At 45.5% G+C, this 27741-nt stretch overlaps 1 protein-coding gene across 9 annotated transcripts in view; it reads left to right on the top strand.

The window, feature by feature from the left end:
• The window catches only part of LOC139564784 (SRC kinase signaling inhibitor 1-like), a 211139-nt gene that overhangs the window by 159814 nt on the left and 23584 nt on the right, over nucleotides 1-27741 (top strand). For 3 of the 9 annotated variants that reach the window (XM_071384601.1, XM_071384593.1, XM_071384595.1), the window contains 7 exons: nucleotides 3925-3951; nucleotides 14749-14947; nucleotides 19264-19556; nucleotides 23410-24302; nucleotides 24499-24606; nucleotides 24956-25083; nucleotides 26299-26459. In XM_071384601.1, coding sequence (XP_071240702.1) covers nucleotides 3925-3951; nucleotides 14749-14947; nucleotides 19264-19556; nucleotides 23410-24302; nucleotides 24499-24606; nucleotides 24956-25083; nucleotides 26299-26459 — 1809 coding nt within the window. Of the gene's footprint in view, nucleotides 1-89; nucleotides 250-3924; nucleotides 3961-14748; nucleotides 14948-19263; nucleotides 19557-23409; nucleotides 24303-24498; nucleotides 24607-24955; nucleotides 25084-26298; nucleotides 26460-27741 lie in introns of those variants that run through there. The other 6 variants (XM_071384600.1, XM_071384592.1, XM_071384597.1 and 3 more) reach the window with 4 other exon arrangements.

The following is a 27741-nucleotide window of genomic DNA, read 5'->3' as shown; positions in this document are numbered from 1 at the left end:
TGTGTATGTGTACAGGTGTGTGGGTACATGTGAATAATAGTGAGAGACTGAGGAATAGAGCGAGAGAGACTGACTGAGTGAGAGAATGACGGAATGAGGGAGGGGGGATGGAGGAGGGGTGTAGGAAGGAGAGGAAAGGAGAGAGCGCAGCCTGCTTTGCATGCAGGTCCGGCAGTGCGGCGCTCCAGTCTGTGAGGCTCTGTCCTTCTGTCGGAGAACCCTGCCTGCCTACGGCCCTCTCCCGCACGTGTGAGTTTGTGTGTATGTGTGTGTGTGTATGTGTATGTGTGTGTTTACACTAGACAGTGAGGCAGGGATGCTGTGGGGGTTGTGATGTATGTCAGTGTGTGTGTGTGTGTGTTGCTGTGGGGGTTGTGTCAGTATGTGTGTGTGTTTGTGTTTGTGTGTGTACGCCGTGGCAGGGGAGAGATAGGAGGGGAGAGGGAGGATGGAGGGTTAACAGCATACATTTAACCCCAGGTCCTCACCTCTAATTCTGCATGGAGGTGCAGGCAGATCTGTGACCTGAAACACACTGGGTAGTAAACATGTAACTCAGCAGGAGTATGTATTACCTGGGGGGTTAAGATGTTTCAGCTTAGTACTAGGGATGCTGGTGGAGTCATACTGTATGTATTAGCTAGTCTGGTGTGTGGTGACTATGATAAATCTGGGGCTGAGGAGGTGGATGCAGAGTGTTGACTCGCCTGGGTATGCTGAGAGGGGTTTGGCACAGAGTAGGATTTTTTGGGGGGGGGTTCATTTATTTTCAATTAGTATACTGTATGTAAAGGTTATGATTGGTCAGAAACTATACTTCAAGGTAAACAAAACCGCTTTATATTACTGAACGCATAGTGTTGTCGCTACCTTAGAATCCATTGACCTCTGCTATCTACCACACGGCAGCAGTATTTGCGACTCAAAGTCCAATCTGTAGGATGGCCAATCAAGGTGCAGTTCAAACAACAACAGGAGCTGAAGTGGAAAGAGAGGCTGTTTACTCTGACCTTAGATCTGTAAACAAGACTCATTACACCACAGTCCACAGAACAGGCACATGCCCAATAAACATTCTCACATTACTAGTCTGGGAGGGAAAAAAACATCATTCAAGAGTTATTCACTTGCAGAAATGCTCCCGTGTCTGTCTGTCTGTCTGTCTGTCTGTCTGTCTGTCTGTCTGTCTGTCTGTCTGTCTGTCTGTCTGTCTGTCTGTCTGTCTGTCTGTCTGTCTGTCTGTCTGTCTGTCTGTCTGTCTGTTTGTCTGTCTGTCTGTCTGTCTGTCTGTCTGTCTGTCTGTCTGTCTGTCTGTCTGTCTGTCTGTCTGTCTGTCTGTCTGTCTGTCTGTCTGTCTGTCTGTCTGTTAGTTCCAGGGTTGTCAGGGGTAACCCTAGAGCCCAGGCAGACTAGACTGAATGACTGACTGACACATGAGCAGGTAGAATCTAACCCAGCCCATCCCACAGGCAATAGAGCCTGCCTCCTAGTCCAGTCATGACCTACTTCCCACATGGACACACACACACATTTCCATCATGCCGACACACACAATGGCACAAAGCTTTGGTTTACCTGACCTCCAACATAAAACCAGTAGAATAGAATAGAAATCACTTATAGAACAGAGAGAAATGAGAGAGGCCAAGAGAGCGGAGTTTAACTGAATGTGTTCTCTAGTAGACTTTAGTGACATCACAACATTCTCCTATAGAGATAAGTGTTTTTACGTTAGTAACATTCAGCTCCCCAGTAAAGGAAGCCCAGGGTTTGGGCCGATTCCCATTTATTTTGCAAAACTCGGTCTTCCTGGATCTGACCGTTCTAGCCTGTTCTGACACTGCTAGACATTACAATGAACTCAATCCCAACCTTTCATTTCAACTCATGCCCCATCCATCCTATAATGTAGAGAAAAAAGGTGAACTGATCAGGGAGGCTCATCTGCATATAACATCAGCAGCCACCTATGTGGTTCAGAGAACCAGAGAAAGTTCCAGACTGTCGCTGTAGTTGTTTAGCCTGGTTCCAAGCATGTGTGTGTTGTATAGCTGATTCCTGTCACAAACAGGTCTGGTAACAGGCTAGTTGCTGTTGCCATGGCAAGGCATATTGCCGCTGTCCTTGGGGGCGTACATTGTCCCTCTCTCCGGGTTATACAGGGAAAACAGAGAACGGTATACAGTGGACAGAACACAGAGATACAGGGTCAGTTTGAAGCTGTGGATATAGGTGTTGCCATGGCAGGGAGTCTTGGCGGTGCCTCCCGGTGCCCTGTGGTCGTATATTGTCACTCTCTCCAGGTCATCACTTAGTCTGGACCGGATCATTAAAAAGTCAGCTCCATTGATCAGCATGGGGTGTAGAGGTAGCTACTATTGTATCAGTGTGCCTGCCTGCCCTGTATACCAGGTTGCCTCCTTAGTCCATAGCCAGGCCCTGCAGGACTGTTTAACACGGTGTCAATGAGAGAGATAGAGGGAGGAACACCTTAGGCTTAGAGAGACTGGCATCGTGTAGGTCAGGGGGGATTCCCACCAGCCATAACCAGCTCTCCAGCTAGCTAGCTGCCTCGGTTTTCATAGTTAAATGAATGTCGCTCATCTATTATAAATTGCTACGCTGGGTGAGAGACAGATGGGGAGAGGATAAAGTAACAATCAGTTGCAAATGAACTCTTTCTGAAGTCCATAATAAAAATATGAGGAGGCGACATCGAAAGGAAACACTGAGAAAGAAAAACTAGCCGACGATGATAAATCAAATAAAGAAAACCTAGGCTACCTGTCATTTTGTCCTATCCTCACGCCGGTGGATATATGGCAGTAGGGAAAACGGTCACTCCGGTAAATTAACTGGAAATTGCCTGCAGATTAGAATAAGAGTTTAGATTTGGAATCAAAATTCATAAACTGTCGCCATCTTTTTAATTTCCATATGATTGTGAGGTGTTTCCAGGCCGTTGGAAGCCTGACCTGCTTTGTAGCACACCGTGGTTATTATGTTTTAATGGAAAGATTACTTCCTCGGGCCTAGACTAGCATGTGTCACAGTAGAGAGGGGGGCAAAGGGAGGGAGAGGAGGACAAAAAGAGAGGAGGGAGAGGCAATGAGGTAGTGGGTTAGGTAGAGAATATCAGATGGATAGAGAGAGAGGCAGGTGCAGCGAGGGAGCAAAAAGGAAGAGAAAAGAAGAGAGAGAGGGGGCCTGTCTGCCGATTGATGATGGTGAAGTCTAGGAGACAGGCCAACATCTGAACAACTGACAGAGTGGCCTGTTTAATTCAATTTCACTTCTTTCATTTAATCCTGTCAAACGGCACAGCCTGTAGCTAGTTCCTACTTGGTTTGAGTTGTAACATTACATTCACAAACAGATCCCCCCCCCCCCCCCCCATCCTCTCCTGCCCACATCCACAACACCTAATGCTAATCACTTACTAAGAACATTGTAACCTTCTTGTTGTATTAACGATTCCCTTAATGGGCTGTCAATATGCCCTGTGTTGGCTCTGATGCAGGATAATGACATGATGCTTGGGATAGTGTGTGTGTCTGTGCTCTGTATGTGTGTGTGTGTGTGGGGAGTGGGCTAGTAGGGTGTGTGCAGCATATTTTGGGCTGGGAATGGTCACACTTCAAAGAGCATTCCATGCTGGTGTGTCACTGTCAATGGCTTTTGGGTTACCTATTTCAGCCACTCTCTCTACCTCTCCTCTTCCCTCCATCTCGTTATACATCGCTCTCTCTGTTTCTTGTCCTCTCTCTCCCTCACCCATCATGCAATTTCCCAGAGAGTTGATTTCATTGTTGTCAGATACTTGAGAGTAAATGTTTAACACTTCTCTCCCCCCCCTCTCTCTTTTTCTCCCTCTCTCTATCTCTCTCTCTTTCCTTTTCTCTCTTTTCTTTTCTCTCTCCCCAGCAACAACCCAACTACTGGAGCTTTAAGGTCAGTGCTGTAAGTGACAGTGTTGCTGTGTCAGTTTGGTTTCTCCATCCACTGTGGTATGTTCTTGTTTTGTGTGTGTGTGTGTGTGTGTGTGTGTGTGTGTGTGTGTGTGTGTGTGTGTGTGTGTGTGTGTGTGTGTGTGTGTGTGTGTGTGTGTGTGTGTGTGTGTGTGTGTGTGTGTGTGTGTGTGTGTGTGTGTGTGTGTGTGTGTGTGTGTGTGTGTGTGTGTGTGTGTGTGTGTGTGTACCACCCCAGGCTCCTATGACACGGTGGCACATCGCTCTCTCTGCCTGGTTTCTGTGCCCGTCGCACCGCTGGCACGTAGGCTCTCAGTTGGCATCTCTCGAGTCTCAGGCGGCAGCAGCAGCTTAAAGCCTTCAAGCTCCGTTTAATCTGCAGGAAACGATTCTCCCGGGATTAATGCCACCTCAGTCAGTCAGCTAGCGCCTAGCGCTAATGGCTAACATCCATGTGACCTTGCTAGAGTATTACTCAGGCTAACTGAGACATTAAGAAGAAATTACAGTGCCTTGTTGCATTGTGGAAATATTACTTTGACATTGCTCAGACGTCCTTCTAATATTACTGACAGGCTTTGAGGTTAGATATGCTGTGTTTAGGAGAAATGTACAGATACAGTGGGGCAAAAAAGTATTTAGTCAGCCACCAATTGTGCAAGTTCTCCCACTTAAAAAGATGAGAGAGGCCTGTAATTTTCATCATAGGTACACTTCAACTATGACAGACAAAATGAGGGAAAAAAATCCAGAAAATCACATTGTAGGATTTTTAATGAATTTATTTGCAAATTATGGTGGAAAATAAGTATTTGATCACCTACAAACAAGCAAGATTTCTGGCTCTCACAGACCTGTAACTTCTTCTTTAAGAGGCTCCTCTGTCCTCCACTCGTTAACTGTATTGATTTTCTGGATTTTTTTTCTCATTTTGTCTGTCATAGTTGAAGTGTACCTATGATGAAAATTACAGGCCTCTCTCATCTTTTTAAGTGGGAGAACATGCACAATTGGTGGCTGACTAAATACTTTTTTGCCCCACTGTATATGGCATGTATTATGTCTGGTCTGGCTTGCCTGCAGATACATCAGTGAGGGTATATCTGTCTTGCGTGCGACACAGAGGTAAATGGAGTAGATGGAGTGTGTAAGTGTCATGCTTTGGATCTATGTGAGCTGGTATGGTTTACGGTGTGTTGAGGATTACGTTTCATAGATGTTGTCCGGAGGCTGCTGAGGCACAGCATGGATCTACACAGAGAGGCTTTCAGGAAGTATTGCCATCTGTGTGGGAAGAGGCCTCGTCTGAGGTTTACGCTTCCCTGAAATATCATCCGGACAGGGTGGAAATGTTACCAGATACCAATATCCAGATCCCTGACCCATCTACCCCACAACTATGTAATTATTTTAGTGTCCAAAAAAGCTTTAGAAACCGCTCTCACGTGGAGACATTTTTCTTTGCGCTCCCAACAAACTCTAATCAGAGGCAGGCAGACAAGCTGTTTTCTTGGATTGACTTCCTGCAGCTATTGGACATTCATCAAATCGCTGTCACAATATTCGATTTTCTCTTCATATTTCTACTTCCATGACTTTGTGGAAATAGTATTTTCACACCCTTGATCAAGTGCTCGCCTAATAATGCTTGCCCACTTTTCCAGTGCTGCTCCCCATAAATGACATCACGGTGTCTAAATCTGGAGATTAATATAATTAAAAGCCTACTGAATGAGTCACGTTCTCAACAGGCTGAATTAGACAGAATTTAAAGTGAAGGAGGAAAACAGGTGATAAGAAGAAGAGGTAGAAGAAGAGGTAGAATCCAGCCCGATGGAGATTATTCTGCTGTATGTATCAGACCTGGGTTCAAATACAATTTCAAAACAAACATTCAGATACACTTTTTTTAGTTATTTTTTTAAACAAGCAGTTGAATATTGGAATGCATTTTCAAAATACATTTGGAAAGTATCTGAAAATGCTCAAATACACTGACTCAAATTGTCACGCCCTGACCTTAGAGATCCTTTTTATTCTCTATTTTGGTTAGGTCAGGGTGTGACTAGGGTGGGTACTCTAGTTTGTGTACTTCTATGTTGGCCTGGTATGGTTCCCAATCAGAGGCAGCTGTCTATCGTTGTCTCTGATTGGGGATCATATTTAGGCAGCCTTTTTTCCACCTGTTGTGTGTGGGATCTTGATTTTGTATTGTATCTTTAGCCCTACAAAGCTGTACGTTTCGTTTGTTACTCTTTCTTGTTTTGTGCCGGTTATCATTAATAAAAAATGATTAACCTACCCCACGCTGCATCTTGGTCCGACCATCCTTCCAACAACGATCGTTACACAAATACACTCCCATGCATTTAACAGAGGTATTTGAACATATTATTTGAACTCAAGTAAAAGTACTTGTTTGGGCTGTGTATTTGAAAATACTCAAACACACAGAAAAAAAGTATTTAAATATCAAATACTCAAACACACATGTATTTGAACCCAGATCTGGTATGTATGTATTCTACTGGCCTGGCCCCTTTTCTATTTTTCCTCGACAAAGAAGACTACCAGCCATCTCAGGCGTCATCCCCCCTCCCTAGAGTACGCCATTTTCTTCACTCTCCTGCCTAGCGAGCAGATCGCATCAGCGAACAATCCAGCGCAATTTGGCAGAGCAATTTCTTCCATGCATTGATGACTCCCCGTATTATAAAGAGACTGAACTCGGCCAAGGAGAGAGAGGGGGGGGGGGGGGGGGCTGAGAGATAGACGATGCGAGTGAAAGCCAGAGATAGAGGGAAAGAGTAAGTGAGGAGTAAGAGGGAGGTAGATTGATTTATTATGGGGGGTAATTTTTGTTTCCAATTTTCGCGGAACAGCCCTAGGCTTGCTTGTTTTCTAGGCTCTTCTCTCCCTGTTTGGTAAAATAGCACAAAGTGTGGGGAGAGAGCGAGTGTGTGTGAGAGCAGGGCTGTACAAACAGACATAGAATGCAGAAGGAAAAGGAGTAGAAGGGGTGCTCGGCTGCTTTGAGAGCTGTCCAGGAACAGAGGTGTTGACATAGAGAGACACAGACAGATGGAATGAGACGCTACTTTTGAGACGGATGAAAAACTGATGACGCTCTGAGGGGGGTGAGCGACAGAGCGGGAAAGGAAGGGGAAAGATGGCACAGAGAGCGAGATTGTAGAGAGAGAGAGGGATGGGGAGGGAAAGAAGAAATAAGTGCACTGAGTATACAAAACATTAAGAACACCTGCTCTTTCCATGACATAGACTGACCAGGTGAATCCAGGTGAAAGCTGTGATCTCTTATTGATGTCACTTGTTAAATCCACTTCAATCAGTGTAGATGAAGGGGAGGAAACAGGTTAAAGAAGGATTTTTAAGCCTTGAGACAATTGAGACACTCAGAGGGTGAATGTGCAAGACAAAAAATCTAAGTGCCTTTGAACAGGGTATGGTAGTAGGTGCCAGGCGCACCGGTTTGTGTCAAGAACTGCAAAGCTGCTGGGTTTTTCACACTCAACAGTTTCCCGTGAGTATCAAGAAAGGTCCACCACCCAAAGCACATACAGTCAACTTGACACACTTGTGGGAGCATTGAAGTCAACATGGGCCAGCATCCCTGTGGATCCCTTTTGACAGTCCATGCCTCGATGAATTGAGGCTGTTCTGAGGGCAACTCAAGTAAGGAGTTCCTAATGTTTGGTACAGTCAGTGTACGAAAAAGGAAAGGTGGCTGAAAAGTGGTTGAAAAGGCCAGAGAATAGAAGGGGGATAGAATAAAAAGAGAGAGGTGTGAGGAGTGTGATGTAAGTCAGTTAAAACCACCTGAGGTCGATGTCCGTGCCCCCGCGGAAATCCAATTAGCACAATAAAAAAACATTGCCATAAAAATCCATCAGTTTAAACTAGAGATATCTGTTTTTTTTGCATTGGATGTGTCTCAATCCACTGCATCCGCCTATGTCGCACTTCCGCATCTGTGGTGAAAGGTGACGGAGCTAGAGCGATGTTTGTCAGACCATGAGGCTTCCCGAAAATCGGTCTTCTCACAACATCGTTCGTCCGCTCTACAACCCCCCCCGTAAGCGTATTGGGGCTCGTCTAAAGTCGGTACAGCCGATCTGACAACTTCTGTCTGTAGCTTCCGAACAGTAATGACCCCTCTGTGGAAAGGTGAGACTCACAAACACATACATGTTGGTTATTTTCCTCTAAGACGCCCACAGGCCTCACAAGACTTGTCTGAAAGTCCCCTGGTACCAGATGAAAAAAGTTATGGAAGTATATATGAAGACTGTTTAGTGCCAAAAATAAGGTGTTAAATACATGTAAAAAAAATATATAATAATAATGTTTCCTTGACTTTCTTATATCTCTGAGATACTTCCTTTAGTTTTTTGGGGAGGGACTATATGTTGTTCCATGTAGTGAATCTGTAATGAAATGTACAGTATGGGCCAATAGCAGTAACGAAATGTACAGTATGGGCCAATAGCAGTAATGAAATGTACAGTATGGGCTAATAGCAGTAATGCAATGTACAGTATGGGCTAATAGCAGTAATGAAATGTACAATATGGGCTAATAGCAGTAATGCAATGTACAGTATGGGCCAATAGCAGTAATGCAATGTACAGTATGGGCTAATAGCAGTAATGCAATGTACAGTATAGGCTAATAGCAGTAATGAAATGTACAATATGGGCTAATAGCAGTAATGAAATGTACAATATGGGCTAATAGCAGTAATGAAATGTACAGTATGGGCTAATAGCAGTAATGAAATGTACAGTATGGGCTAATAGCAGTAATGCAATGTACAGTATGGGCTAATAGCAGTAATGGAATGTACAGTATGGGCTAATAGCAGTAATGAAATGTACAATACGGGCTAATAGCAGTAATGCAATGTACAGTATGGGCTAATAGCAGTAATGAAATGTACAGTATGGGCTAATAGCAGTAATGCAATGTACAGTATGGGCTAATAGCAGTAATGCAATGTACAGTATGGGCTAATAGCAGTAATGCAATGTACAATATGGGCTAATAGCAGTAATGAAATGTACAGTATGGGCTAATAGCAGTAATGAAATGTACAGTATGGGCTAATAGCAGTAATGAAATGTACAGTATGGGCTAATAGCAGTAATGAAATGTACAATATGGGCTAATAGCAGTAATGAAATGTACAGTATGGGCTAATAGCAGTAATGAAATGTACAGTATGGGCTAATAGCAGTAATGAAATGTACAGTATGGGCTAATAGCAGTAATGAAATGTACAGTATGGGCTAATAGCAGTAATGAAATGTACAGTATGGGCTAATAGCAGTAATGCAATGTACATTATGGGCTAATAGCAGTAATGAAATGTACAGTGTGGGCTAATAGCAGTAATGAAATGTACAATATGGGCTAATAGCAGTAATGAAATGTACAATATGGGCTAATAGCAGTAATGAAATGTACAGTATGGGCTAATAGCAGTAATGCAATGTACAGTATGGGCTAATAGCAGTAATGCAATGTACAGTATGTGCTAATAGCAGTAATGCAATGTACAGTATGGGCTAATAGCAGTAATGCAATGTACAATATGGGCTAATAGCAGTAATGAAATGTACAGTATGGGCTAATAGCAGTAATGCAATGTACATTATGGGCTAATAGCAGTAATGCAATGTACAATATGGGCTAATAGCAGTAATGCAATGTACAGTATGGGCTAATAGCAGTAATGCAATGTACAATATGGGCTAATAGCAGTAATGAAATGTACAATATGGGCTAATAGCAGTAATGCAATGTACAATATGGGCTAATAGCAGTAATGCAATGTACAGTATGGGCTAATAGCAGTAATGAAATGTACAATATGGGCTAATAGCAGTAATGAAATGTACAATATGGGCTAATAGCAGTAATGAAATGTACAATATGGGCTAATAGCAGTAATGAAATGTACAATATGGGCTAATAGCAGTAATGCAATGTACAGTATGGGTTAATAGCAGTAATGAAATGTACAATATGGGCTAATAGCAGTAATGCAATGTACAGTATGGGCTAATAGCAGTAATGCCAAATAAAAAAGTTCATCACATAAAACATTTATATATATTTTTTGATACATCAAAGGGTCTTGAAATTCAATGTATGACCTTCTTACAACAATTCCATTTGGCTTAGTAGAACCCCCACCCTATCTTAGACAAGGCTTAGACTCTTATGAGTTAATAGGCGTCTCTCTAGCAACTATCCCTGGTGAGACAGATTCTTCTCAGATCTGAGAATAGTGAGAATGTCTCTTTCTGACTAATAAACTCTCAGTGGAATGTCTTATCACTTATCGCCATGGTAATTAACAGCTAAAGAGAAACCAGAGACCATCACCCCCTGTCATGTGATCCTGGTGGACTGGACTCCAACAGCGGTTTTCTCTGTGTGGCCTTGCTCCCAACCGTTAACTTCAGCCTCTCAACCTATAACAAGCACTTAACCACAACCATGACACTGACCTTCAACCTGACCCACTCTGGGTTTGTACACGAGACAAAATAAACTCAGCAAAAAAAGACATGTCCCTTTTTCAGGACCCCGTCTTTCAAAGATCATTAGTAAAAATCCAAATAACTCCACAGATCTTCATTGTAAAGGGTTTAAACACTGTTTCCCATTGTTTCCCATAAACAATGAATGAACATGCACCTGTGGAACGGTCATTAAGACACTAACAGCTTACAGACGGTAGGCAATTAAGGTCACAGTTATGAAAACGTTGGACACTAAAAGAGGCTTTTCTACTGACTCTGAAAAACACCAAAAGAAAGATGCCCAGGGTCCCTGCTCATCTGCGTGAACGTGCCTTGGGCATGCTGCAAGGAAGCATGAGGACTGCAGATGTGTCCAGGGTAATACATTGCAATATCCGTACTATGAGACGCCTAAGACAGAGCTACAGGGAGACAGAACGGACAGCTGATCGTCCTCGCAGTGGCAGACCACGTGTAACAACACCTGCACAGGATCGGTACATCCGAACAGCACACCTGCGGGACAGGTACAGGATGGCAACAACAACTGCCCGAGTTACACCAGGAATGCACAATCCCTCCATCAGTGCTCAGACTGTCCGCAATAGGCTGAGAGAGGCTGGACTGAGGGCTCGTAGGCCTGTTGTAACACTGGTCCTCACCAGACATCACTGGGAACAACATCGCCTATGGGCACAAACCCACCGTCGCTGGACCAGATAGGACTGGCAAAAAGTGCTCTTCACTGACTAGTCGCAGTTTTGTCTCACCAGGGGTGATAGTCGGATTCGCGTTTATCGTCGAAGGAATGGTCGTTACACCGAGGCCTGTACTCTGGAGCGGGATCGATTTGGAGGTGGAGGGTCCATCATGGTCTGGGGCGGTGTATCACAGCATCATCGGACTGAGTTTGTTGTCATTGCAGGAAATCTCAACGATGTGCGTTACAGGGAAGACATCCTCCTCCCTCATGTGGCACCCTTCCTGCAGGCTCATCCTGACATGACCCTCCAGCATGGCAATGCCACCAGCCATACTGCTCGTTCTGTGCGTGATTTCCTGCAAGACAGGAATGTCAGTGTTCTGCCATGGCCAGCGAAGAGCCCGGATCTCAATCCCATTGAGCACGTCTGGGACCTGTTGGATCGGAGGGTGAGGGCAAGGGCCATTCCCCCCAGAAATGTCCGGGAACTTGCAGGTGCCTTGGTGGAAGAGTAGGGTAACATCTCACAGCAAGAACTGGCAAATCTGGTGCAGTCCATGAGGAGGAGATGCACTGCAGTACTTAATGCAGCTGGTGGCAACACCAGATACTGACAGTTACTTTTGATTTTGACCCCCCCCCCCCCCCTTTGTTTAGGGACACATTATTCAATTTCTGTTAGTCACATGTCTGTGGAACTTGTTCAGTTTATGTCTCAGTTGTTGAATCTTGTTATGTTCAAACAAATACTTACACATGTTAAGTTTTCTGAAAATAAACGCAGTTGACAGTGAGAGAACGTTTCTTTTTTTTGCTGAGTTTAGAGAGAAACGGAGAGGGAGGGAGAGAGAAAGAAAAGAGGGAGAGATTGGGTTTGTTGTTGGATTTAAAGCAGTTCATAGTCCTAGGTATGTTGGAGCTGCCCGCTTTGTCCTCCTTTCCATTCAATTATATTTCCTGTAAGATCATATTGTTTTCTTCCTCTGTGGTATTATAAGAGCGTGGGCTCCTCACAGTAATTGAGTGCTATTGAAAAAGCCTGAATTGACACCATAGGATGATAGGGAGAGGGAAAGGCGGAGAAGGGGAGAGGGGGAGGAGAAGAATAGGTGCAGAGAACAGTGGAAGAGGTGCAATCACTGTTTTCCTCTGAAGAGAGAGAGAGCGTGTCTAGCATTACAGATCTCCTAGCAGACGGTGAGTGCATTTACCTGCCCATGATGACGCACAGGAGGAAATGGTTCTAGGAACGCTCCCCGTGTTCTATCCCACTGGGCACCCACTGGTTGAATCAACGTTGTTTCCACGCCATTTCAATGGAATTACAATGAACCAAAGAGGAAAAGACGTTGAATTGACGTTTGTGCCCAGTGGGACATCACTTTGACACCTTTACATAAAGTATCTACGGCAACAACACCAATTCGATTTGGTTTCTTTCCTCCAACACATGGAAGGAACATATTTTGTCCCCCTGGGGGAATCTACCTTTGTTTCTTAAGTGTTTAGTAGAATTTTGCTTCGTAGAACGACTATACAATGACTCACACCTGTTTTTCCAACCACAGTCAACGTGAAAGATTCTCATTAGGTGAGTTGCTGGAGTTTGTTGACAGATCTTCTCTCCTGTGTGTGAGAGAGAGACGCAGCTAGTTTCCCTCTCTCCACTTCCTCCTGAGTTCTGTTTGATATTTTGCATGGTCTCCCCAGTTCGGTGTGATTTGTTGAAAAGATCCTCTGTTATGTAGACACACAAACTCCAGGGACTAGTGCTAGCTCGACGTCAGCTCACTGACATGTTGGAGACGCTAGAGGCCTCCTTTGATTATTGGTGTGATTAGAGATGTGACTCACTCTTCTATAGGAGATGTATCTTTTAGCTCTGCTGTGCTGAGTCAAGCTGATGGCTGTGTTTTATCCATCTACGCTCTGGCTTTATTTAGCCCTGGAGCTCTGCTTGGCTCACTGGAGCTGGTGTTTGCATCTGTTGTGTGTGCAGTGTGTTCTGTGTGTACAATATATGCGCTGCTGTGTGGTGCTATGGACTGGGTTGTTGTGCTCCCTGCTCAGTGTGGTCGTTGCTTAGATAAATGACCCCATTAGAAAGCACAGTGGGGGCGATCCGTCAGAGCCACCCTCTCTCTGCGTGCCCAGACACTGTCTGCCTGAAAACCAAATCAAATCAAATCAAATCAAATATGATTTGTCGTGCACACATATTTAGCAGATGTTATCGCGGGTGTAGCGAAACGCTTATCTTCCTAGCTCGAACAGTGCAGTCATTTACAAGTGCCACCACTCTGTTGTGGGGCTGTGTGTGTGACTGCACTATGTAAATGTTTGTGGTTGCAGTATGAACAGTGCGTGTGTGTGTGTTTGTGTGAGTGCATGTGTGCGTGCATGTGTGTGTGCATGTGTGTGTCTGTGAGTTTGTATGTGTGTTATTATGAGCCGTCCTCCCCTCAACAGCCTCCTGTGGTGTGTGTGCATGCATGTTGTGTGTATTTGTGAATGACCTCAAAGCGAGCACTGCTGGGAGTCAATGAGCACAGCACTCTGTGAGGCTGCGTCTCGCCTTACTAAATACAAGATTAATGAGAGCCTCGTAGAAAAACATGCTGAAGTCTTATTGAACCAGAACGAGGGATAAAAACGACAGAAAGAGCGGAGGAGAAGTTGTGTTCTACTTGGAGCGAGGGGCTAGCGAGGGGCGCTGGCACTGTACTGTAATGTAATGTGGGCTCGATCTGTCTGGCTGGCTCTGCAATACTAACAGTCGTCAGCGAGCATTCTGGGAGCTCATTAACGGAGTCTGGGAGCTGGAGGAGACCCGGCGGTGGAGATAGGGGAGCCAGCTCACTGAACAGAACACAGCAGCCTAGCAGAACACAGTCTAGTAGCAGCAGCAGCAGAGCAGCTGAGGAAGAAGAGATGCTGCCTGGGCCCAGGCCAGGTCCAGGCTAGTAGAATAAACGCAGAGTGACAGCCCTGATCTGGATCTACATGGCCTTGTCTAATCCAGACAGCCCTGGCCTGCACTCATTTAAGGTTGGCCAGAGGCCAGCAGGGCTCCAACCAATAGGGAGAGGATGCAGGTGTAGGGGGAGAGAGTACTTTACATAAGCGTTAAAACATTTAAACAGATCTCAGTGCCCACCAGGTTATTTTGTATCTTCCCCATTCCTACCTACTGGTCCTCAGTGGATCCCTAGTTCTGAAGGTGTTGTGTTCTGGACTTCTGCCTTGCTGTAACACACTGCTTTCAGCATTGGTGAACCAACAGGCACCGTCACATGATTCCATCCCACCCTATCAGAAAGAGGAAAGATGACATCAGTTGTATGAATGTTGGTCCTGACATGCTGAGGCATTATGCCAATCTTAATTGTGTTTGTTTGTCTTATAATCTGTTTATTGTTAATTTCCTCTTTCACGTTTCTCCGTACTCCTCTCTGTCAAATCCACTCTTTCTGCCTCTCTCTCGCTCTCCTCTCCCCAAACAAACTCTCTCTCACTTTCTCTCCTCCAGAGTCGTAGTCCCCGTCACTCCCAGTCCACCCAGTCTGGGCTAGCTGACCAGGCCGCTAAGCTGTCCTTTGCCTCGGCTGAGTCTCTGGCTGAGACCATGTCTGAGGCTGACATCCCCCTGGGGTTCAGCCGAACCAACCGCTTCCGCCAGAGTCTGCCCCTGTCCCGCTCAGCCAGCCAGAACAAGCTGCGCTCCCCAGGTGAGACCCAACACCCACACTGGAGCTGGACATGACCCAGACAGAAACTATACATGACGTGTACATGATCACGTCTTAACCTTTACCAACTACTGCTACAGTAAGACAGTGCCCCCCAGGTGAGACCCACCACACATTGTACAGAGAATATACATGACATCAGTGGAGGCTCCTCAGTGGAGGAAGGGGAGGACCATCCACCTCAGTGAATTCCACAAAAATAAAAAAAGGGTGAAACTTTAAAACAGTTATCCTTTTTAGATAAACCTATAGTAAATATATTCACATGTCACCAAATAATTGATTAAAACACACTGTTTTGCAATGAAGGTCTACTGTAACCTCAACAGCACTACCATGGTGTAGACGGAGGACAGCTAGCTTCCGTTCTCCTCTGAGTACATTGACTTCAATACAAAACCTAGGAGGCTCATGGTTCTCACCCCCTTCCATTGACTTATACAGTAATTATGGCAACTTCCGGAGGACGTCCTCCAACCTATCAGAGCTCTTGCAGCATGAACTGGCATCTTGTCCACCCAATCAAAGGATCAGAGGATCAAAGGATCAGAGAATGAATCTAGTACTGAAAGCATAAGCTACACCTAGCTAGCACTGCAGTGCATAACATGTGTTGAGTAATTGACTCAAAGAGAGAGAAGGAAATAGTTAAACAGTGTTGAACAAATTAATTTTAAAAAATATTAAGGAGAAGCAAGAGAAAGAAAGAGAGATGTTGTTGAATTTTTTGCCTGGTCACAGACAGCTGATGTGTTGTGCACTGAAGCCCACAAGCAAAGGGAAAAGATGAGAGGACAGCGCGTAGATGCGAGAAGGAATTAACAAGCAAAGTGATCAAGCTTTTTATATGTGGCTGCTATGAAAGTGAACTGTTTTTGCGTGTGATCAGGGGTGTATTCATTCCACCGATTCCGTTGAAAAACATTTCTTAAAAGGAATCAATATCAAATCAAATGAAAGTTTTTTTGTCACGTGCGCCGAATACAACAGGTGTAGACTTTACAGTGACATGTTTACTTACAGGCTCTAACCAATAGTGCAAAAAAGGTATTAGGTGAACAATAGGTAAGTAAAGAAATAAAAACAACAGTAAAAAGACAATGAAAAATAACATTAGCAAAGCTATATACAGTAGCGAGGCTATAGAAGTTGCGAGGCTACATACAGGCACCGGTTAGTCAGGCTGATTGAGGTATTATGTACATGTAGATATGGTTAAAGTGACTATGCATATATGATAAACAGAGAGAGTAAAAGAGGAGTTGGCGGGTGGTGGGTGGCGGGACACAATGCACCATTTCAGCCAATGTGCGGGGGCACTGGTTGGTCGGGCCAATTGAGGTAGTATGTACATGAATGTATAGTTAAAGTGACTATGCATATATGATAAACAGAGAGTAGCAGCAGCGTAAAAGAGAGGTTGGGGGGGCACACAATGCAAATAGTCTGGGTAGCCATTTGATCTTTGACCATTTTTAGGGCCTTCCTCTGACACCGCCTGGTGGAGAGGTCCTGGATGGCAGACAGCTTAGCCCCAGTGATGTCCTGGGCTGTACGCACTACCCTCTGTAGTGCCTTGCGGTCGGAGGCCGGGCAATTGCCATACCAGGCAGTGATGAAACCAGTCAGGATGCTCTCAATGTTGCAGCTGTAGAACCCTTTGAGGATCTGAGGACCCATGCCAAATGTAGTCCCAGGATCCTTAGCTTAGTGATGAGCTTTGAAGGTACTATGGTGTTGAACCCTGAGCTGTGGTCAATGAATAGCATTCTCACATAGGTGTTCCTGTTGTCCAGGTGGGAAAGGGCAGTGTGGAGTGCAATATAGATTGCATCATCTGTGGATCTGTTTGGGCAGTATGCAAATTGGAGGGGGTCTAGGGTTTCTGGGATAATGGGGTTGATGTGAGCCATGACCAGCCTTTCAAAGCACTTCATGGCTACGGACGTGGGTGCTATGGGTCTGTAGTCATTTAGGCAGGTTGCTTTCATGTTCTTGGGCACAGGGACTATGGTGGTCTGCTTGAAACATGTTGGTATTACAGACTCAATCAGGGACATGTTGAAAATGTCAGTGAAGACACCTACCAGTTGGTCAGCACATGCTCGGAGCACACATCCTGGTAATCCGTCTTGCCCCACAGCCTTGTGAATGTTGACTTGTTTAAAGGTCTTACGCACGTTGAGCGTGATCACACAGTCGTCTGGAACAGCTGATGCTCTCGTGCATGCCTCAGTGTTGCTTGCCTCGAAGCGAGCATAGAAGTGGTTTAGCTCGTCTGGTAGGCTCGTGTCACTGGGCAGCTCGCGACTGTGCTTCCCTTTGTAGTCTGTAATAGTTTGCAAGCACCGGAACGAAACAGGGATATGGAACGAAACGGGGATAAACATACCTGAATTTGTCCAATAGAAACTCAGGATGGGTATAGGTCAAATTAAAGTATCATGTAGTAAGTAGCCTAAACCTATCGCTGTTACATTGAACTGGGTGAATGGAATATGAATGACAGTCATCCAATATGTGGTTATAGAAATAAGGCCATGGTCATAAAATAAATGAACATCCTCCCTCATCTTAAACGTCACCGACTGCCACTGCATGACATAAACATGACCATGTAACAGCCTTTACCAGATACATAGCTGAGGCAACATTTTCCTCATCCCAAAGCTTTTGTGGACTTCAACTTACTCATCTAATCATGCCATTTTCATATTAACATTTACCTAGTTTATCTGCTATCTTATCAAACCTTATCCACTTGCATAGTAAATAATTATTCCCAATTCCTTTTGCGTTTTGTGGTTATGTTTTATTTGAATCCACTATTCAAATTATTGCGAAATGATTGAATCGTGATTACATTTGCATATTTTGTAGCCATTTCAGAAGCGTAAATGATGCACTCCAGGCTGGGTGTTTTTATCAGGGACCAATCACACAGCTCCTTAGTTAGTCATGTAACCTACAGCCTGGTGTCTCTTCGCACCCTCAGATGAGTGTGATTATTCTCTGCCTGCCTGCCCTGTGGTACGTTAGTGCTTACATAACACTGGATCATCCACGCCTTAGATTACATATCTGGGGCACAACAACCATATACAGCCATACACTGCACTGTATTTCATTATTAGCACAGGGATAATATGTTCATAGACATTAAGTCATGATTCAAATCCTGATGTATTATTCATGTATTTCTGCTACAGAGTCATATTGAGTGAACTCAGCGTTGGGACAGCTTTACAGTGTGGACTACAGTATTATAAGAGTGAACTCAGTGTTGGGACAGCTTTACAGTGTGGACTACAGTATTATAAGAGTGAACTCAGCATTGGGACAGCTTTACAGTGTGGACTACAGTATCATAAGAGTGAACTCAGTGTTGGGACAGCTTTACAGTGTGGACTACAGTATTATAAGAGTGAACTCAGCATTGGGACAGCTTTACAGTGTGGACTACAGTATCATAAGAGTGAACTCAGCGTTGGGACAGCTTTACAGTGTGGACTACAGTATCATAAGTGTGAACTCAGTGTTGGGACAGCTTTACAGTGTGGACTACAGTAAAATAAGTGTGAACTCATCGTTGGGACAACTTTACAGTGTGGACTACAGTAAAATAAGTGTGAACTCAGCGTTGGGACAACTTTACAGTGTGGACTACAGTATTATAAGAGTGAACTCAGCGTTGGGACAGCTTTACAGTGTGGACTACAGTATTATAAGAGTGAACTCATCGTTGGGACAGCTTTACAGTGTGGACTACAGTATTATAAGAGTGAACTCATCGTTGGGACAGCTTTACAGTGTGGATGGATCAGACGTATAAACATTGGTGGGTGTAGGCGATGCTAAGCACGCAGGGAGAAAGAGAGCGCTGTAAAAGCAGTGACAGTGGCGGATGATGAGATCTTTGGAAGAGGAGTTTAGGCAGTGCTTTAGGAGAGTGGCACTCTCTCACTCCCACCTCCTCCTGTCTATTTATCAACCAGACCTTCCCTTTATCTGTCTCTCTCTCCTTTTCCTTTGACTTTCATCACCCCTTCCTCTGTTGTTCTATTATCTCCTGCTCCACCTTTATCCTTGACTTTAAATTCTCTCTCTGTGGCCTGGTCAACACATCTACGGTGTCGGCATAGGTTCAAATCCGGCCTGCTGCCCTTTGACCCAGCCTCTCTCTACCTTTCCCCACTGTCATAATCTCTCTCTAGCTGTTCAAGGAAGTCAGAAAAGATCTTAAAAATATATGATCAATTCTCTCCCCCTCTCTCTTTATCACTCTCCTTCTCCAGGCGTGCTGTTCCTGCAGTTTGGGGATGAGACGCGGCGGGTGCACATCACCCACGAGCTGAGCAGCCTGGACACGCTGCACGCCCTCATCGTGCACATGTTCCCCCAGAAGCTGACGGCGGGGATGCTCAAGTCCTCCAACACGGCCATCCTGATCAAGGACGAGGCGCGCAACGTCTTCTACGAGCTGGAGGACATCCGGGACATCCAGGACCGCAGCATCATCAAGATCTACCGCAAGGAGCCCATCTACGCCTCCTACCCCGCCACACACCTGGTCAACGGGGACCCGAGGGTGAGACAGGGAGGGGAGAGAAGGGTGAGGGAGGAGAGAGGGGTGCTGAGGGAGGGGGGTGGGGTGAAGCGTCTGATACTGGGATAGGTGGATGGAGGGCTCTGGATTCTACTACACTGATACTGTGACACTTCTGTTGGGCTTTGACCTTTGAAGGTGCAACAGCTCTTTTGTGTTTATGTTGCAACGGTAAGTTTGACAGGTTGTGGAGGCGTATGGGTTATTTCTCCAGATATTCCCGCTGGGCAGTACTTTTAACTTCAAGAGCACCATATGCTGCCTGGACACTAAATAACAATGTTTCCCAGGGAGATGAGCTTGTTTCACCCCCTGTGCATGTCTCTGTTCTGGTTGAGTTCAAGGAACCTTGAAGTTCTTCTGTTTTCAGTCCCTACCATCTGTAATAGTCACACTACATTGAGGGTGAATCAGCCATTACCTATGCAAATAGTTAGAGTGTGTGTGTGTGTGTGTGTGTGTGTGTGTGTGTGTGTGTGTGTGTGTGTGTGTGTGTGTGTGTGTGTGTGTGTGTGTGTGTGTGTGTGTGTGTGTGTGTGTGTGTGTGTGTGTGTGTGTGTGTGTGTGTGTGTGTGTGTGTGTGTGTGTGTGTGTGTGTGTGTGTGTGTGTGTGTGTGGGTGGGTCTCTGTCTGTGCGGATGAATGTGTTTTCGTGTGTGCGTGCAGGCATACTAAAATCCCTAAATTGTGTATGGAGGAACACCAAAATATCCCAGATGAACTAGATTCAATTAAATCATAGAGAGTTCTTATTTCCAGGAGGGTAGATGATGCGGTAAAACCAGGCCTTTGAAGAACATTCAAGTTGCTGGCTCTTGGCTGGCTCTTTGTTCTATGACAGTGTGTGTGTGAACTGCACACCCCCTCCTAGTTCAGCGCTGTGCTGGGGACTACCCTGCATGTTAACTAACATCTTGACATTGAACTGCTCATGGGTGTACATTTTTGGGGTTGGATAGTTGGTTTTAACTGTGTTTTCAGGGTTTTAAGTGTGTGTGTGTGTGTGTGTGTGTGTGTGTGTGTGTGTGTGTGTGTGTGTGTGTGTGTGTGTGTGTGTGTGTGTGTGTGTGTGTGTGTGTGTGTGTGTGTGTGTGTGTGTGTGTGTGTGTGTGTGTGTGTGTGTGTGTGTGTGTGTGTGTGTGTGTGTGTTGTGGTGGTTAATTTCTTTACTAATAAGGGAGCAGATCAATACAACACACACATATAAAGTGAATCGATTGAGTGCTCTACGGTAATGATGACTGGTCATGGCTGGTAGACGATTCACGCTCAGATGATTCGTTGAGAGCCCCGAGACAAAAGGTATTTTATAGCCAAGATACACCCCTTTCGACCTACATGACGAACAGATATATAGAATGGGTCACAAGGTTAAGATATGTATGAAAGATATCTATAATACATAGCAGACAGTCTCTGCTGTGTCAACAGTTTTCATTGTATAGAGACCAGTGTCTGGCCCTCTGACTCCAAACTGGAACCATCGCTCTCTGGTACGGTATCGTACAGAAACATTAACTTATGCTCTGGAATGCTCTTTAGGTTTTATCACCCAAAAGACATCGTAAATCTCCTCTGTCAGTGTTATCTCCCAGAGGCCCATCCTCAGTAGAACACACACACAATAGTTATAAGAATATTCTATTCTGTTGCATAAAACAACCATTTGATGCAATAAAAGTATTACAACACAATCTTGCAATTTTCAGGAGAGAGAGGTAATTACTGTAGATTGAGAAAAGACATAAACAGGAGAGAGAGATAATTACTGTAGATTGAGAAAAGACATAAACAGGAGAGAGAGATAATTACTGTAGATTGAGAAAAGACATAAACAGGAGAGAGAGATAATTACTGTAGGTTGAGGAAAGACATAAACAGGAGAGAGAGATAATTACTGTAGATTGAGAAAAGACATAAACAGGAGAGAGAGATAATTACTGTAGATTGAGAAAAGACATAAACAGGAGAGAGAGATAATTACTGTAGATTGAGAAAAGACATAAACAGGAGAGAGAGATAATTACTGTAGGTTGTGGAAAGACATAAACAGGAGAGAGAGGTAATTACTGTAGGTTGTGGAAAGACATAAACAGGAGAGAGAGGTAATTACTGTAGGTTGTGAAAAGACATAAACAGGAGAGAGAGATAATTACTGTAGATTGAGGAAAGACATAAACAGGAGAGAGAGGTAATTACTGTAGATTGAGAAAAGACATAAACAGGAGAGAGAGATAATTACTGTAGATTGAGGAAAGACATAAACAGGAGAGAGAGGTAATTACTGTAGATTGAGAAAAGACATAAACAGGAGAGAGAGATAATTACTGTAGATTGAGGAAAGACATAAACAGGAGAGAGAGGTAATTACTGTAGGTTGAGGAAAGACATAAACAGGAGAGAGAGGTAATTACTGTAGGTTGAGGAAAGACATAAACAGGAGAGAGAGGTAATTACTGTAGGTTGAGGAAAGACATAAACCGGAGAGAGAGATAATTACTGTAGATTGAGGAAAGACATAAACAGGAGAGAGAGATAATTACTGTAGGTTGTGGAAAGACATAAACCGGAGAGAGAGGTAATTACTGTAGATTGAGGAAAGACATAAACAGGAGAGAGAGATAATTACTGTAGGTTGAGGAAAGACATAAACAGGAGAGAGAGATAATTACTGTAGATTGAGGAAAGACATAAACCGGAGAGAGAGATAATTACTGTAGGTTGAGGAAAGACATAAACAGGAGAGAGAGATAATTACTGTAGGTTGAGGAAAGACATAAACAGGAGAGAGAGGTAATTACTGTAGGTTGAGGAAAGACATAAATAGGAGAGAGAGGTAATTACTGTAGGTTGAGGAAAGACATAAATAGGAGAGAGAGGTAACTACTGTAGATTGAGGAAAGACATAAATAGGAGAGAGAGATAATTACTGTAGGTTGAGGAAAGACATAAATAGGAGAGAGAGGTAATTACTGTAGGTTGAGGAAAGACATAAATAGGAGAGAGAGGTAATTACTGTAGGTTGAGGAAAGACATAAATAGGAGAGAGAGGTAATTACTGTAGATTGAGGAAAGACATAAATAGGAGAGAGAGGTAACTACTGTAGATTGAGGAAAGACATAAACATGAAAGAAAGAGGAATTGAAAAAGTGGGAGATGCAGAGTAAAAAGAGGGGGAAGCAGAATTTTAAAAAAGAAGTTAGAATATAAAAGGATTAGACCACCCAGGCAAGCGGTGGAGGAGAGAAGAAAGAACCTGTGGTGGATGAGGAAATTCCTCACATTCATTCTCATGAACCAGGAGTGGGTTAGGCTCCTGTTTTCTCTCGCTTCTCTTCAATAGAGAGGAAATGGATATGTGCAGATATGGAGACGTGCTGAATACCAGCTCTTTGTAATCCAGTGGGTTTAGTTGGGCTGGTTAAATGGAGCTCGGTGGTTCTCCTAGACGAGTGGAAGGAGAAGAAAGAAACAATAAGGCTGGACTGGTTCCCTCTTTTAAGCTCTTTCATTTTCAGCCTTAGTTATTACACTGTAAGGTGACAATCAGTACATGTAGGTAATCCCATATCCCATAAGCCTTACTGTACTCTTGGATAGATCCATTACTCTAGACTTGAATCACACGTGTTGATTGTGTGCTGGTTTTTGATGTGAGCTTCTATAAAGATGCTATGATTGCGTTGATGAGCCCAGGCTGCCACAGACTGTCCAATGTCAGTGTGATTTCCTATCCTCTGATTGTCAGCCTGGCACAGAGGGGGAGCACAGCGTTTTCATCCACTGGTATCCATGGTAACCTACCCTCCACCCCCGCCCCTGATGTCGTTTCAGAGGGATCTGGTGTACACGTCCCGAGAGTCCTCCCCCACCCGCCGCCTCAACACCCTGCCCTCCTCCTCCGCCTCGCCCCCCTCCGGGTCCCCAGCCCGCTCCCGTCTGTCCTACAGTGGGGGTCGGCCTCCCTCCTTCGCCGGGCCGGGCAGTCACCCCCAGCTCCAACAACACTCCCAGCACCAGCAGCACCAGCAGCACCAGCAGTACCCCCAGCAGCACCAGCCCCAGCACTCCCACCACCCTGGAGCCGGCTCCCACCACGGGGGCCCCAACGCCGGCCTGTCCTCCTCCCCTAGCGCCATCCTGGAGCGCCGCGACGTCAAGCCCGACGAGGAGGTTTCTGGGAAGAACCTTATGCTGGTAAAGGAGGGGTTGTACGCCGACCCCTACAGCCTGGTACACGAGGGCCGCCTCAGCATCGCCTCCACACAGTCGCTGGCCGCCATCGGAGACCCCTTCGGCTTCCCCGTGTCCGGTGGGCTGTACCGCCGTGGCTCTGTGCGCTCCCTCAGCACCTACTCTGCTGCCACCCTGCAGGGGGAGCTGGAGGACGCCCTGTACAAGCCTGGAGGTCCCCTCTACTCCGACTCCTACTCCTCAGCCACACTGGGCATGGGCTTCCGCATGCCCCCCTCCTCCCCGCAGAAGATCCCTGATATGCAGCTGAGGGACAGGGGGGACTCGTACTCTAGCTCCCCCAGCCGAGCCTCCCCGGTCAGGCAGACCTTCCGCAAGGACTCAGCCTCCTCTTCCGTGTTTGTGGAGAGCCCCAAGTCCAGGCCCAGCTCCAGCTCTGACCCTCTGGCCCTGCAGGCCGGGCCGGGAGGGGACGGGAGCAGGTTTGCGCCCGGATACAGCTCCCCACTCCATGGAGAGACTTCTGAGTCCAGGTGAGTGTGTATGTGTGTGTGTGGTTTGAGATTGCATGCTTCCTCTATACAGTATGTGTTTCGCTAGGTGTTTTCTAGTGTGCACTAGTACATTTTGACGTTACTGTGGGATGTGTGGGTGCACGAGCTTCCATGTTGGTGTGTGTGTGAGTGAACCTAACTGACCAGTGTGTGTTAACCTGCTGGCTTTCTCCAGGGACCGTGCGGACCGCCTGGATCGTATGGAGGCCATGGAGAAACAGATAGCCAGTCTGACAGGCCTGGTTCAGAGTGTACTGACCAAAGCACCCGACAGTGACAGCACGTAAGACCCCCTTAAGACCCCAAATACACAGAGCCATTCATAGACGTATATACTACTACAGCAGTAGACCATCACAAGACGAGCACTGAAATACATGACTGGTCTCAGGATACTATATCATTGTTTAATAGACCAGAATACGTTCAAGTACGTTATTGCAGTATAGTAGTACTGTACATGATTATAGTACAGGTGTTGGCATTAGCACTGTAATTGGCTGGTAATAATGACCTTGCCCTGTGGACAGTATAAAGCACTCTGTAGTATAAGTACATAATGCGTAAGTATAGTACAGGTGTTGGCATTAGCACTGTAATTGCCTTGCCCTGTGGCCCTGGTTGATCCTCAGATGCGGCCTACTGCGTCTCTGCATGATGGCGGGCTGCCCTCCGGACCAGGGCTCGGAGTTCTCACGGCCCTTCCCTTTCTCTTCCAGCGAGAAGACCGAATCCAACAGCGACGGCTCCGCCACTGGAAGTGAGTACTACGCCTAAAGTTCTAGCCCAAACTAGATTGAAGTGAATTGAGTTTTAATTTGATCTTGTAGTCAGACTGCGTCCAGTCCTGTTAACCATTTACAATAGTTCAAGTTGAGCTTAGTTTTCAGATCAATTTACCATTGGGCCAGGCATAGACCAGTTATTTTAACAGATAAGATGGCTACTGGTCTTTAAACCTCAACAGACATTGAATGACATCTCCCTCAACTCACAACCTAGATACAAACCCATCCCTCTGTCCCTGCTTCCTCTAATATCTCTCTTTTACTCTCACATTTCCTTCCCTTTCTTCTTCTGTTTTATTTCTCTTTTCTCCCACTCCCTCTCTCTCTACATATCTCTTTCTTCCCCTATTCCTAATGCCTCCGTTTAGCACAAGTGAGTCTACATAGACTTGCTGTTCAAAGGCCAGACCATCAAAGAGCCAGCGAAAGGACACGTCTGCCTTTGATGCCTCTGCTTGACATGAAATAAGACCAAAAAATAAAGCTGTTAAATTATCAATTTTTCCCTCAGCAATAGTCGATAGAGGAAGTGTCCAGGGGTCCACATCTGCCTCTGGCAAATGTAAACCTTGAAGATTACTCCCAATTTTCCTCCACTCTCTCTTCTCTCTATTTATCTTTGGTAACTGGCTCACTGCTTCTGTATTACAGTTGGACGGCAGAAGCTAAAAGGTAGTTTGACTCTTCTCCTCTTCTCCTCTATCTCTCCTCTATCTCTCCTCTCATCTCTCTGCCCCTGGGTGGGTGTCTGGTGTTGTCACAGGTCCAGTATTGGTGGTGGTGTGTCTCTTTTCTTATGTACCCTTTGGTTGGTTACCTAGAGGTCAGGTCTGTCTATACTCCTCTCTACCCCCCCCCAACCCACCCCCCCACCCCCTGTCTCTGGTCCTGTCTTGTTGGTCCCTTACTCATTCTGGGTCTGTCTGGATGTTCGTACATCTGAGATTCAGAAGGATATTCTCCTCGCACCATCAACAGGCTCTCTCTGTTCGTCTTCAGTCTACCTCTGTCCAGGAACTGAGCTGGGATCCTTTACCTGTGCTCCCAAGACTGCGTGTGGAAGTGTGTGTGTGTGTGCGTGCATGTATCTTCTGTTGTGTGTCAGATGTCTTTATACACACAGCATTGTAAATAACCCAGTTTCCTCTGACTTCCTCATAAGCTGTGTTCTGTCCTGTGATTGTCAGTTCTGACGCCGTCGGCCCCGCTGGCTCTGATGCCCCCCCCTCCCTCCGGAGACAGCCAGGTCACCACCGTCACCCGGCTGCAGATGCAGCTTCACCTCCACGACCTGCAGCAGAACGCCACCGACCTGCGCAAACAACTCTCCCAGCTCCGCAAGATGCAGGTGAAAACGACTGGGCCTACTCTCAATGCATCTATTAGTACGGCTGTTTACACCAACACGCACGCGTGCAGGCACACAGGCACGTGCACACACTCACATACATACACACACACACACACACACACAATAATGAACAAGATGTCTTCTTCTACGACACATTTAGGTCATAGTATGCTTTGAGGATGTTTGCGGTGCGAGACATTGGAAGATTTGTAACTCGTAAGAGTTTGAAGCCGTGGTCCTTTAGACCCTAGCCTAGTGGATATCCCTGTGAAGATGGACGCAGCATCAGATAATGGAAAGAAATGAAACCATTCAACGTCTTCGCTGTGACTCCCTGCGGTACCATGGTTACAGGCTGAGGAGAGAAGCCGTGGAGAGAAGAGAATCGTCCTGTCTGTGTCTTAACTCTCTGGGGGGGGGTTGGGGTTGCTTTAACACATCAGATCAGTGGGGGAAAAGAGATGAAGAAGTGTAGAGGATATGGCGTATGTGATTTAGGGACAGCGCAGGGCCGTTTAATAGTCTGCCCTGTCTGTCTCTTCCTTTAGAGAGAGTTTATGAAACATAACAGTGGACACAGTCAGTGGTCCAGTCCACTTCATGCATCGTTAAGCTCTCCCTAGGGCCCAGCTCAATGGCTCATGACTCCTGGGTATTGTAGTTTTATAGCCTGTGATTTCCTCAACATACAACTGGTGCTCACAGCAGCAGTACCTGCACCAACTCTCTTCTGATGAGGAACTGGGTTTAAGTGGTGTACACTGAGAATACACTGAGTATACAAAACATTATGAACACCTGCTCTTTCCACGACATAGACTGACCAGGTGAATCCAGGTGAAAGCTACGATCCCTTATTGATGTCACCTGTTAAATCCACTTCAATCAGTGTAGATGAAGGGGAGACAAGAGGAGACAAGTTAAATAAGGATTTTTAAGCCTTGAGACGATCGAGGCATGGATTGTGTGTGTGTGCCATTCAGAGGGTGAATGGGCAAGACAAAAGAAGTGCCTATGAACGGGGTATGGTAGTACTGTAGGTGCCAGGTTCACCGGTTTGTGTCAAGAACTGCAATGCGGATGGGTTTCTCACGCTCAGCAGTTTCCCATGTGTATCAACAAAGGTCCACCACCCAAAGGACATCCAGACAACTTGACACAACTGTGGGAACTATTGAAGTCAACGGGGGCAGCATCCCTGTGGAATGCTTTCGACACCTTGTAGAGTCCATGCACCGACGAATTGAGGCTGCTCTGAGGGCAAAAGACACGGATGGAG

The sequence above is a fragment of the Salvelinus alpinus genome, chromosome 36 (assembly GCF_045679555.1).
Source record: "Salvelinus alpinus chromosome 36, SLU_Salpinus.1, whole genome shotgun sequence".
NCBI classification, from domain to species: Eukaryota; Metazoa; Chordata; class Actinopteri; order Salmoniformes; family Salmonidae; genus Salvelinus; species Salvelinus alpinus.
Note: the sequence above shows the minus strand (reverse complement) of the source record. Positions and strands in the feature narration are given on the sequence as shown.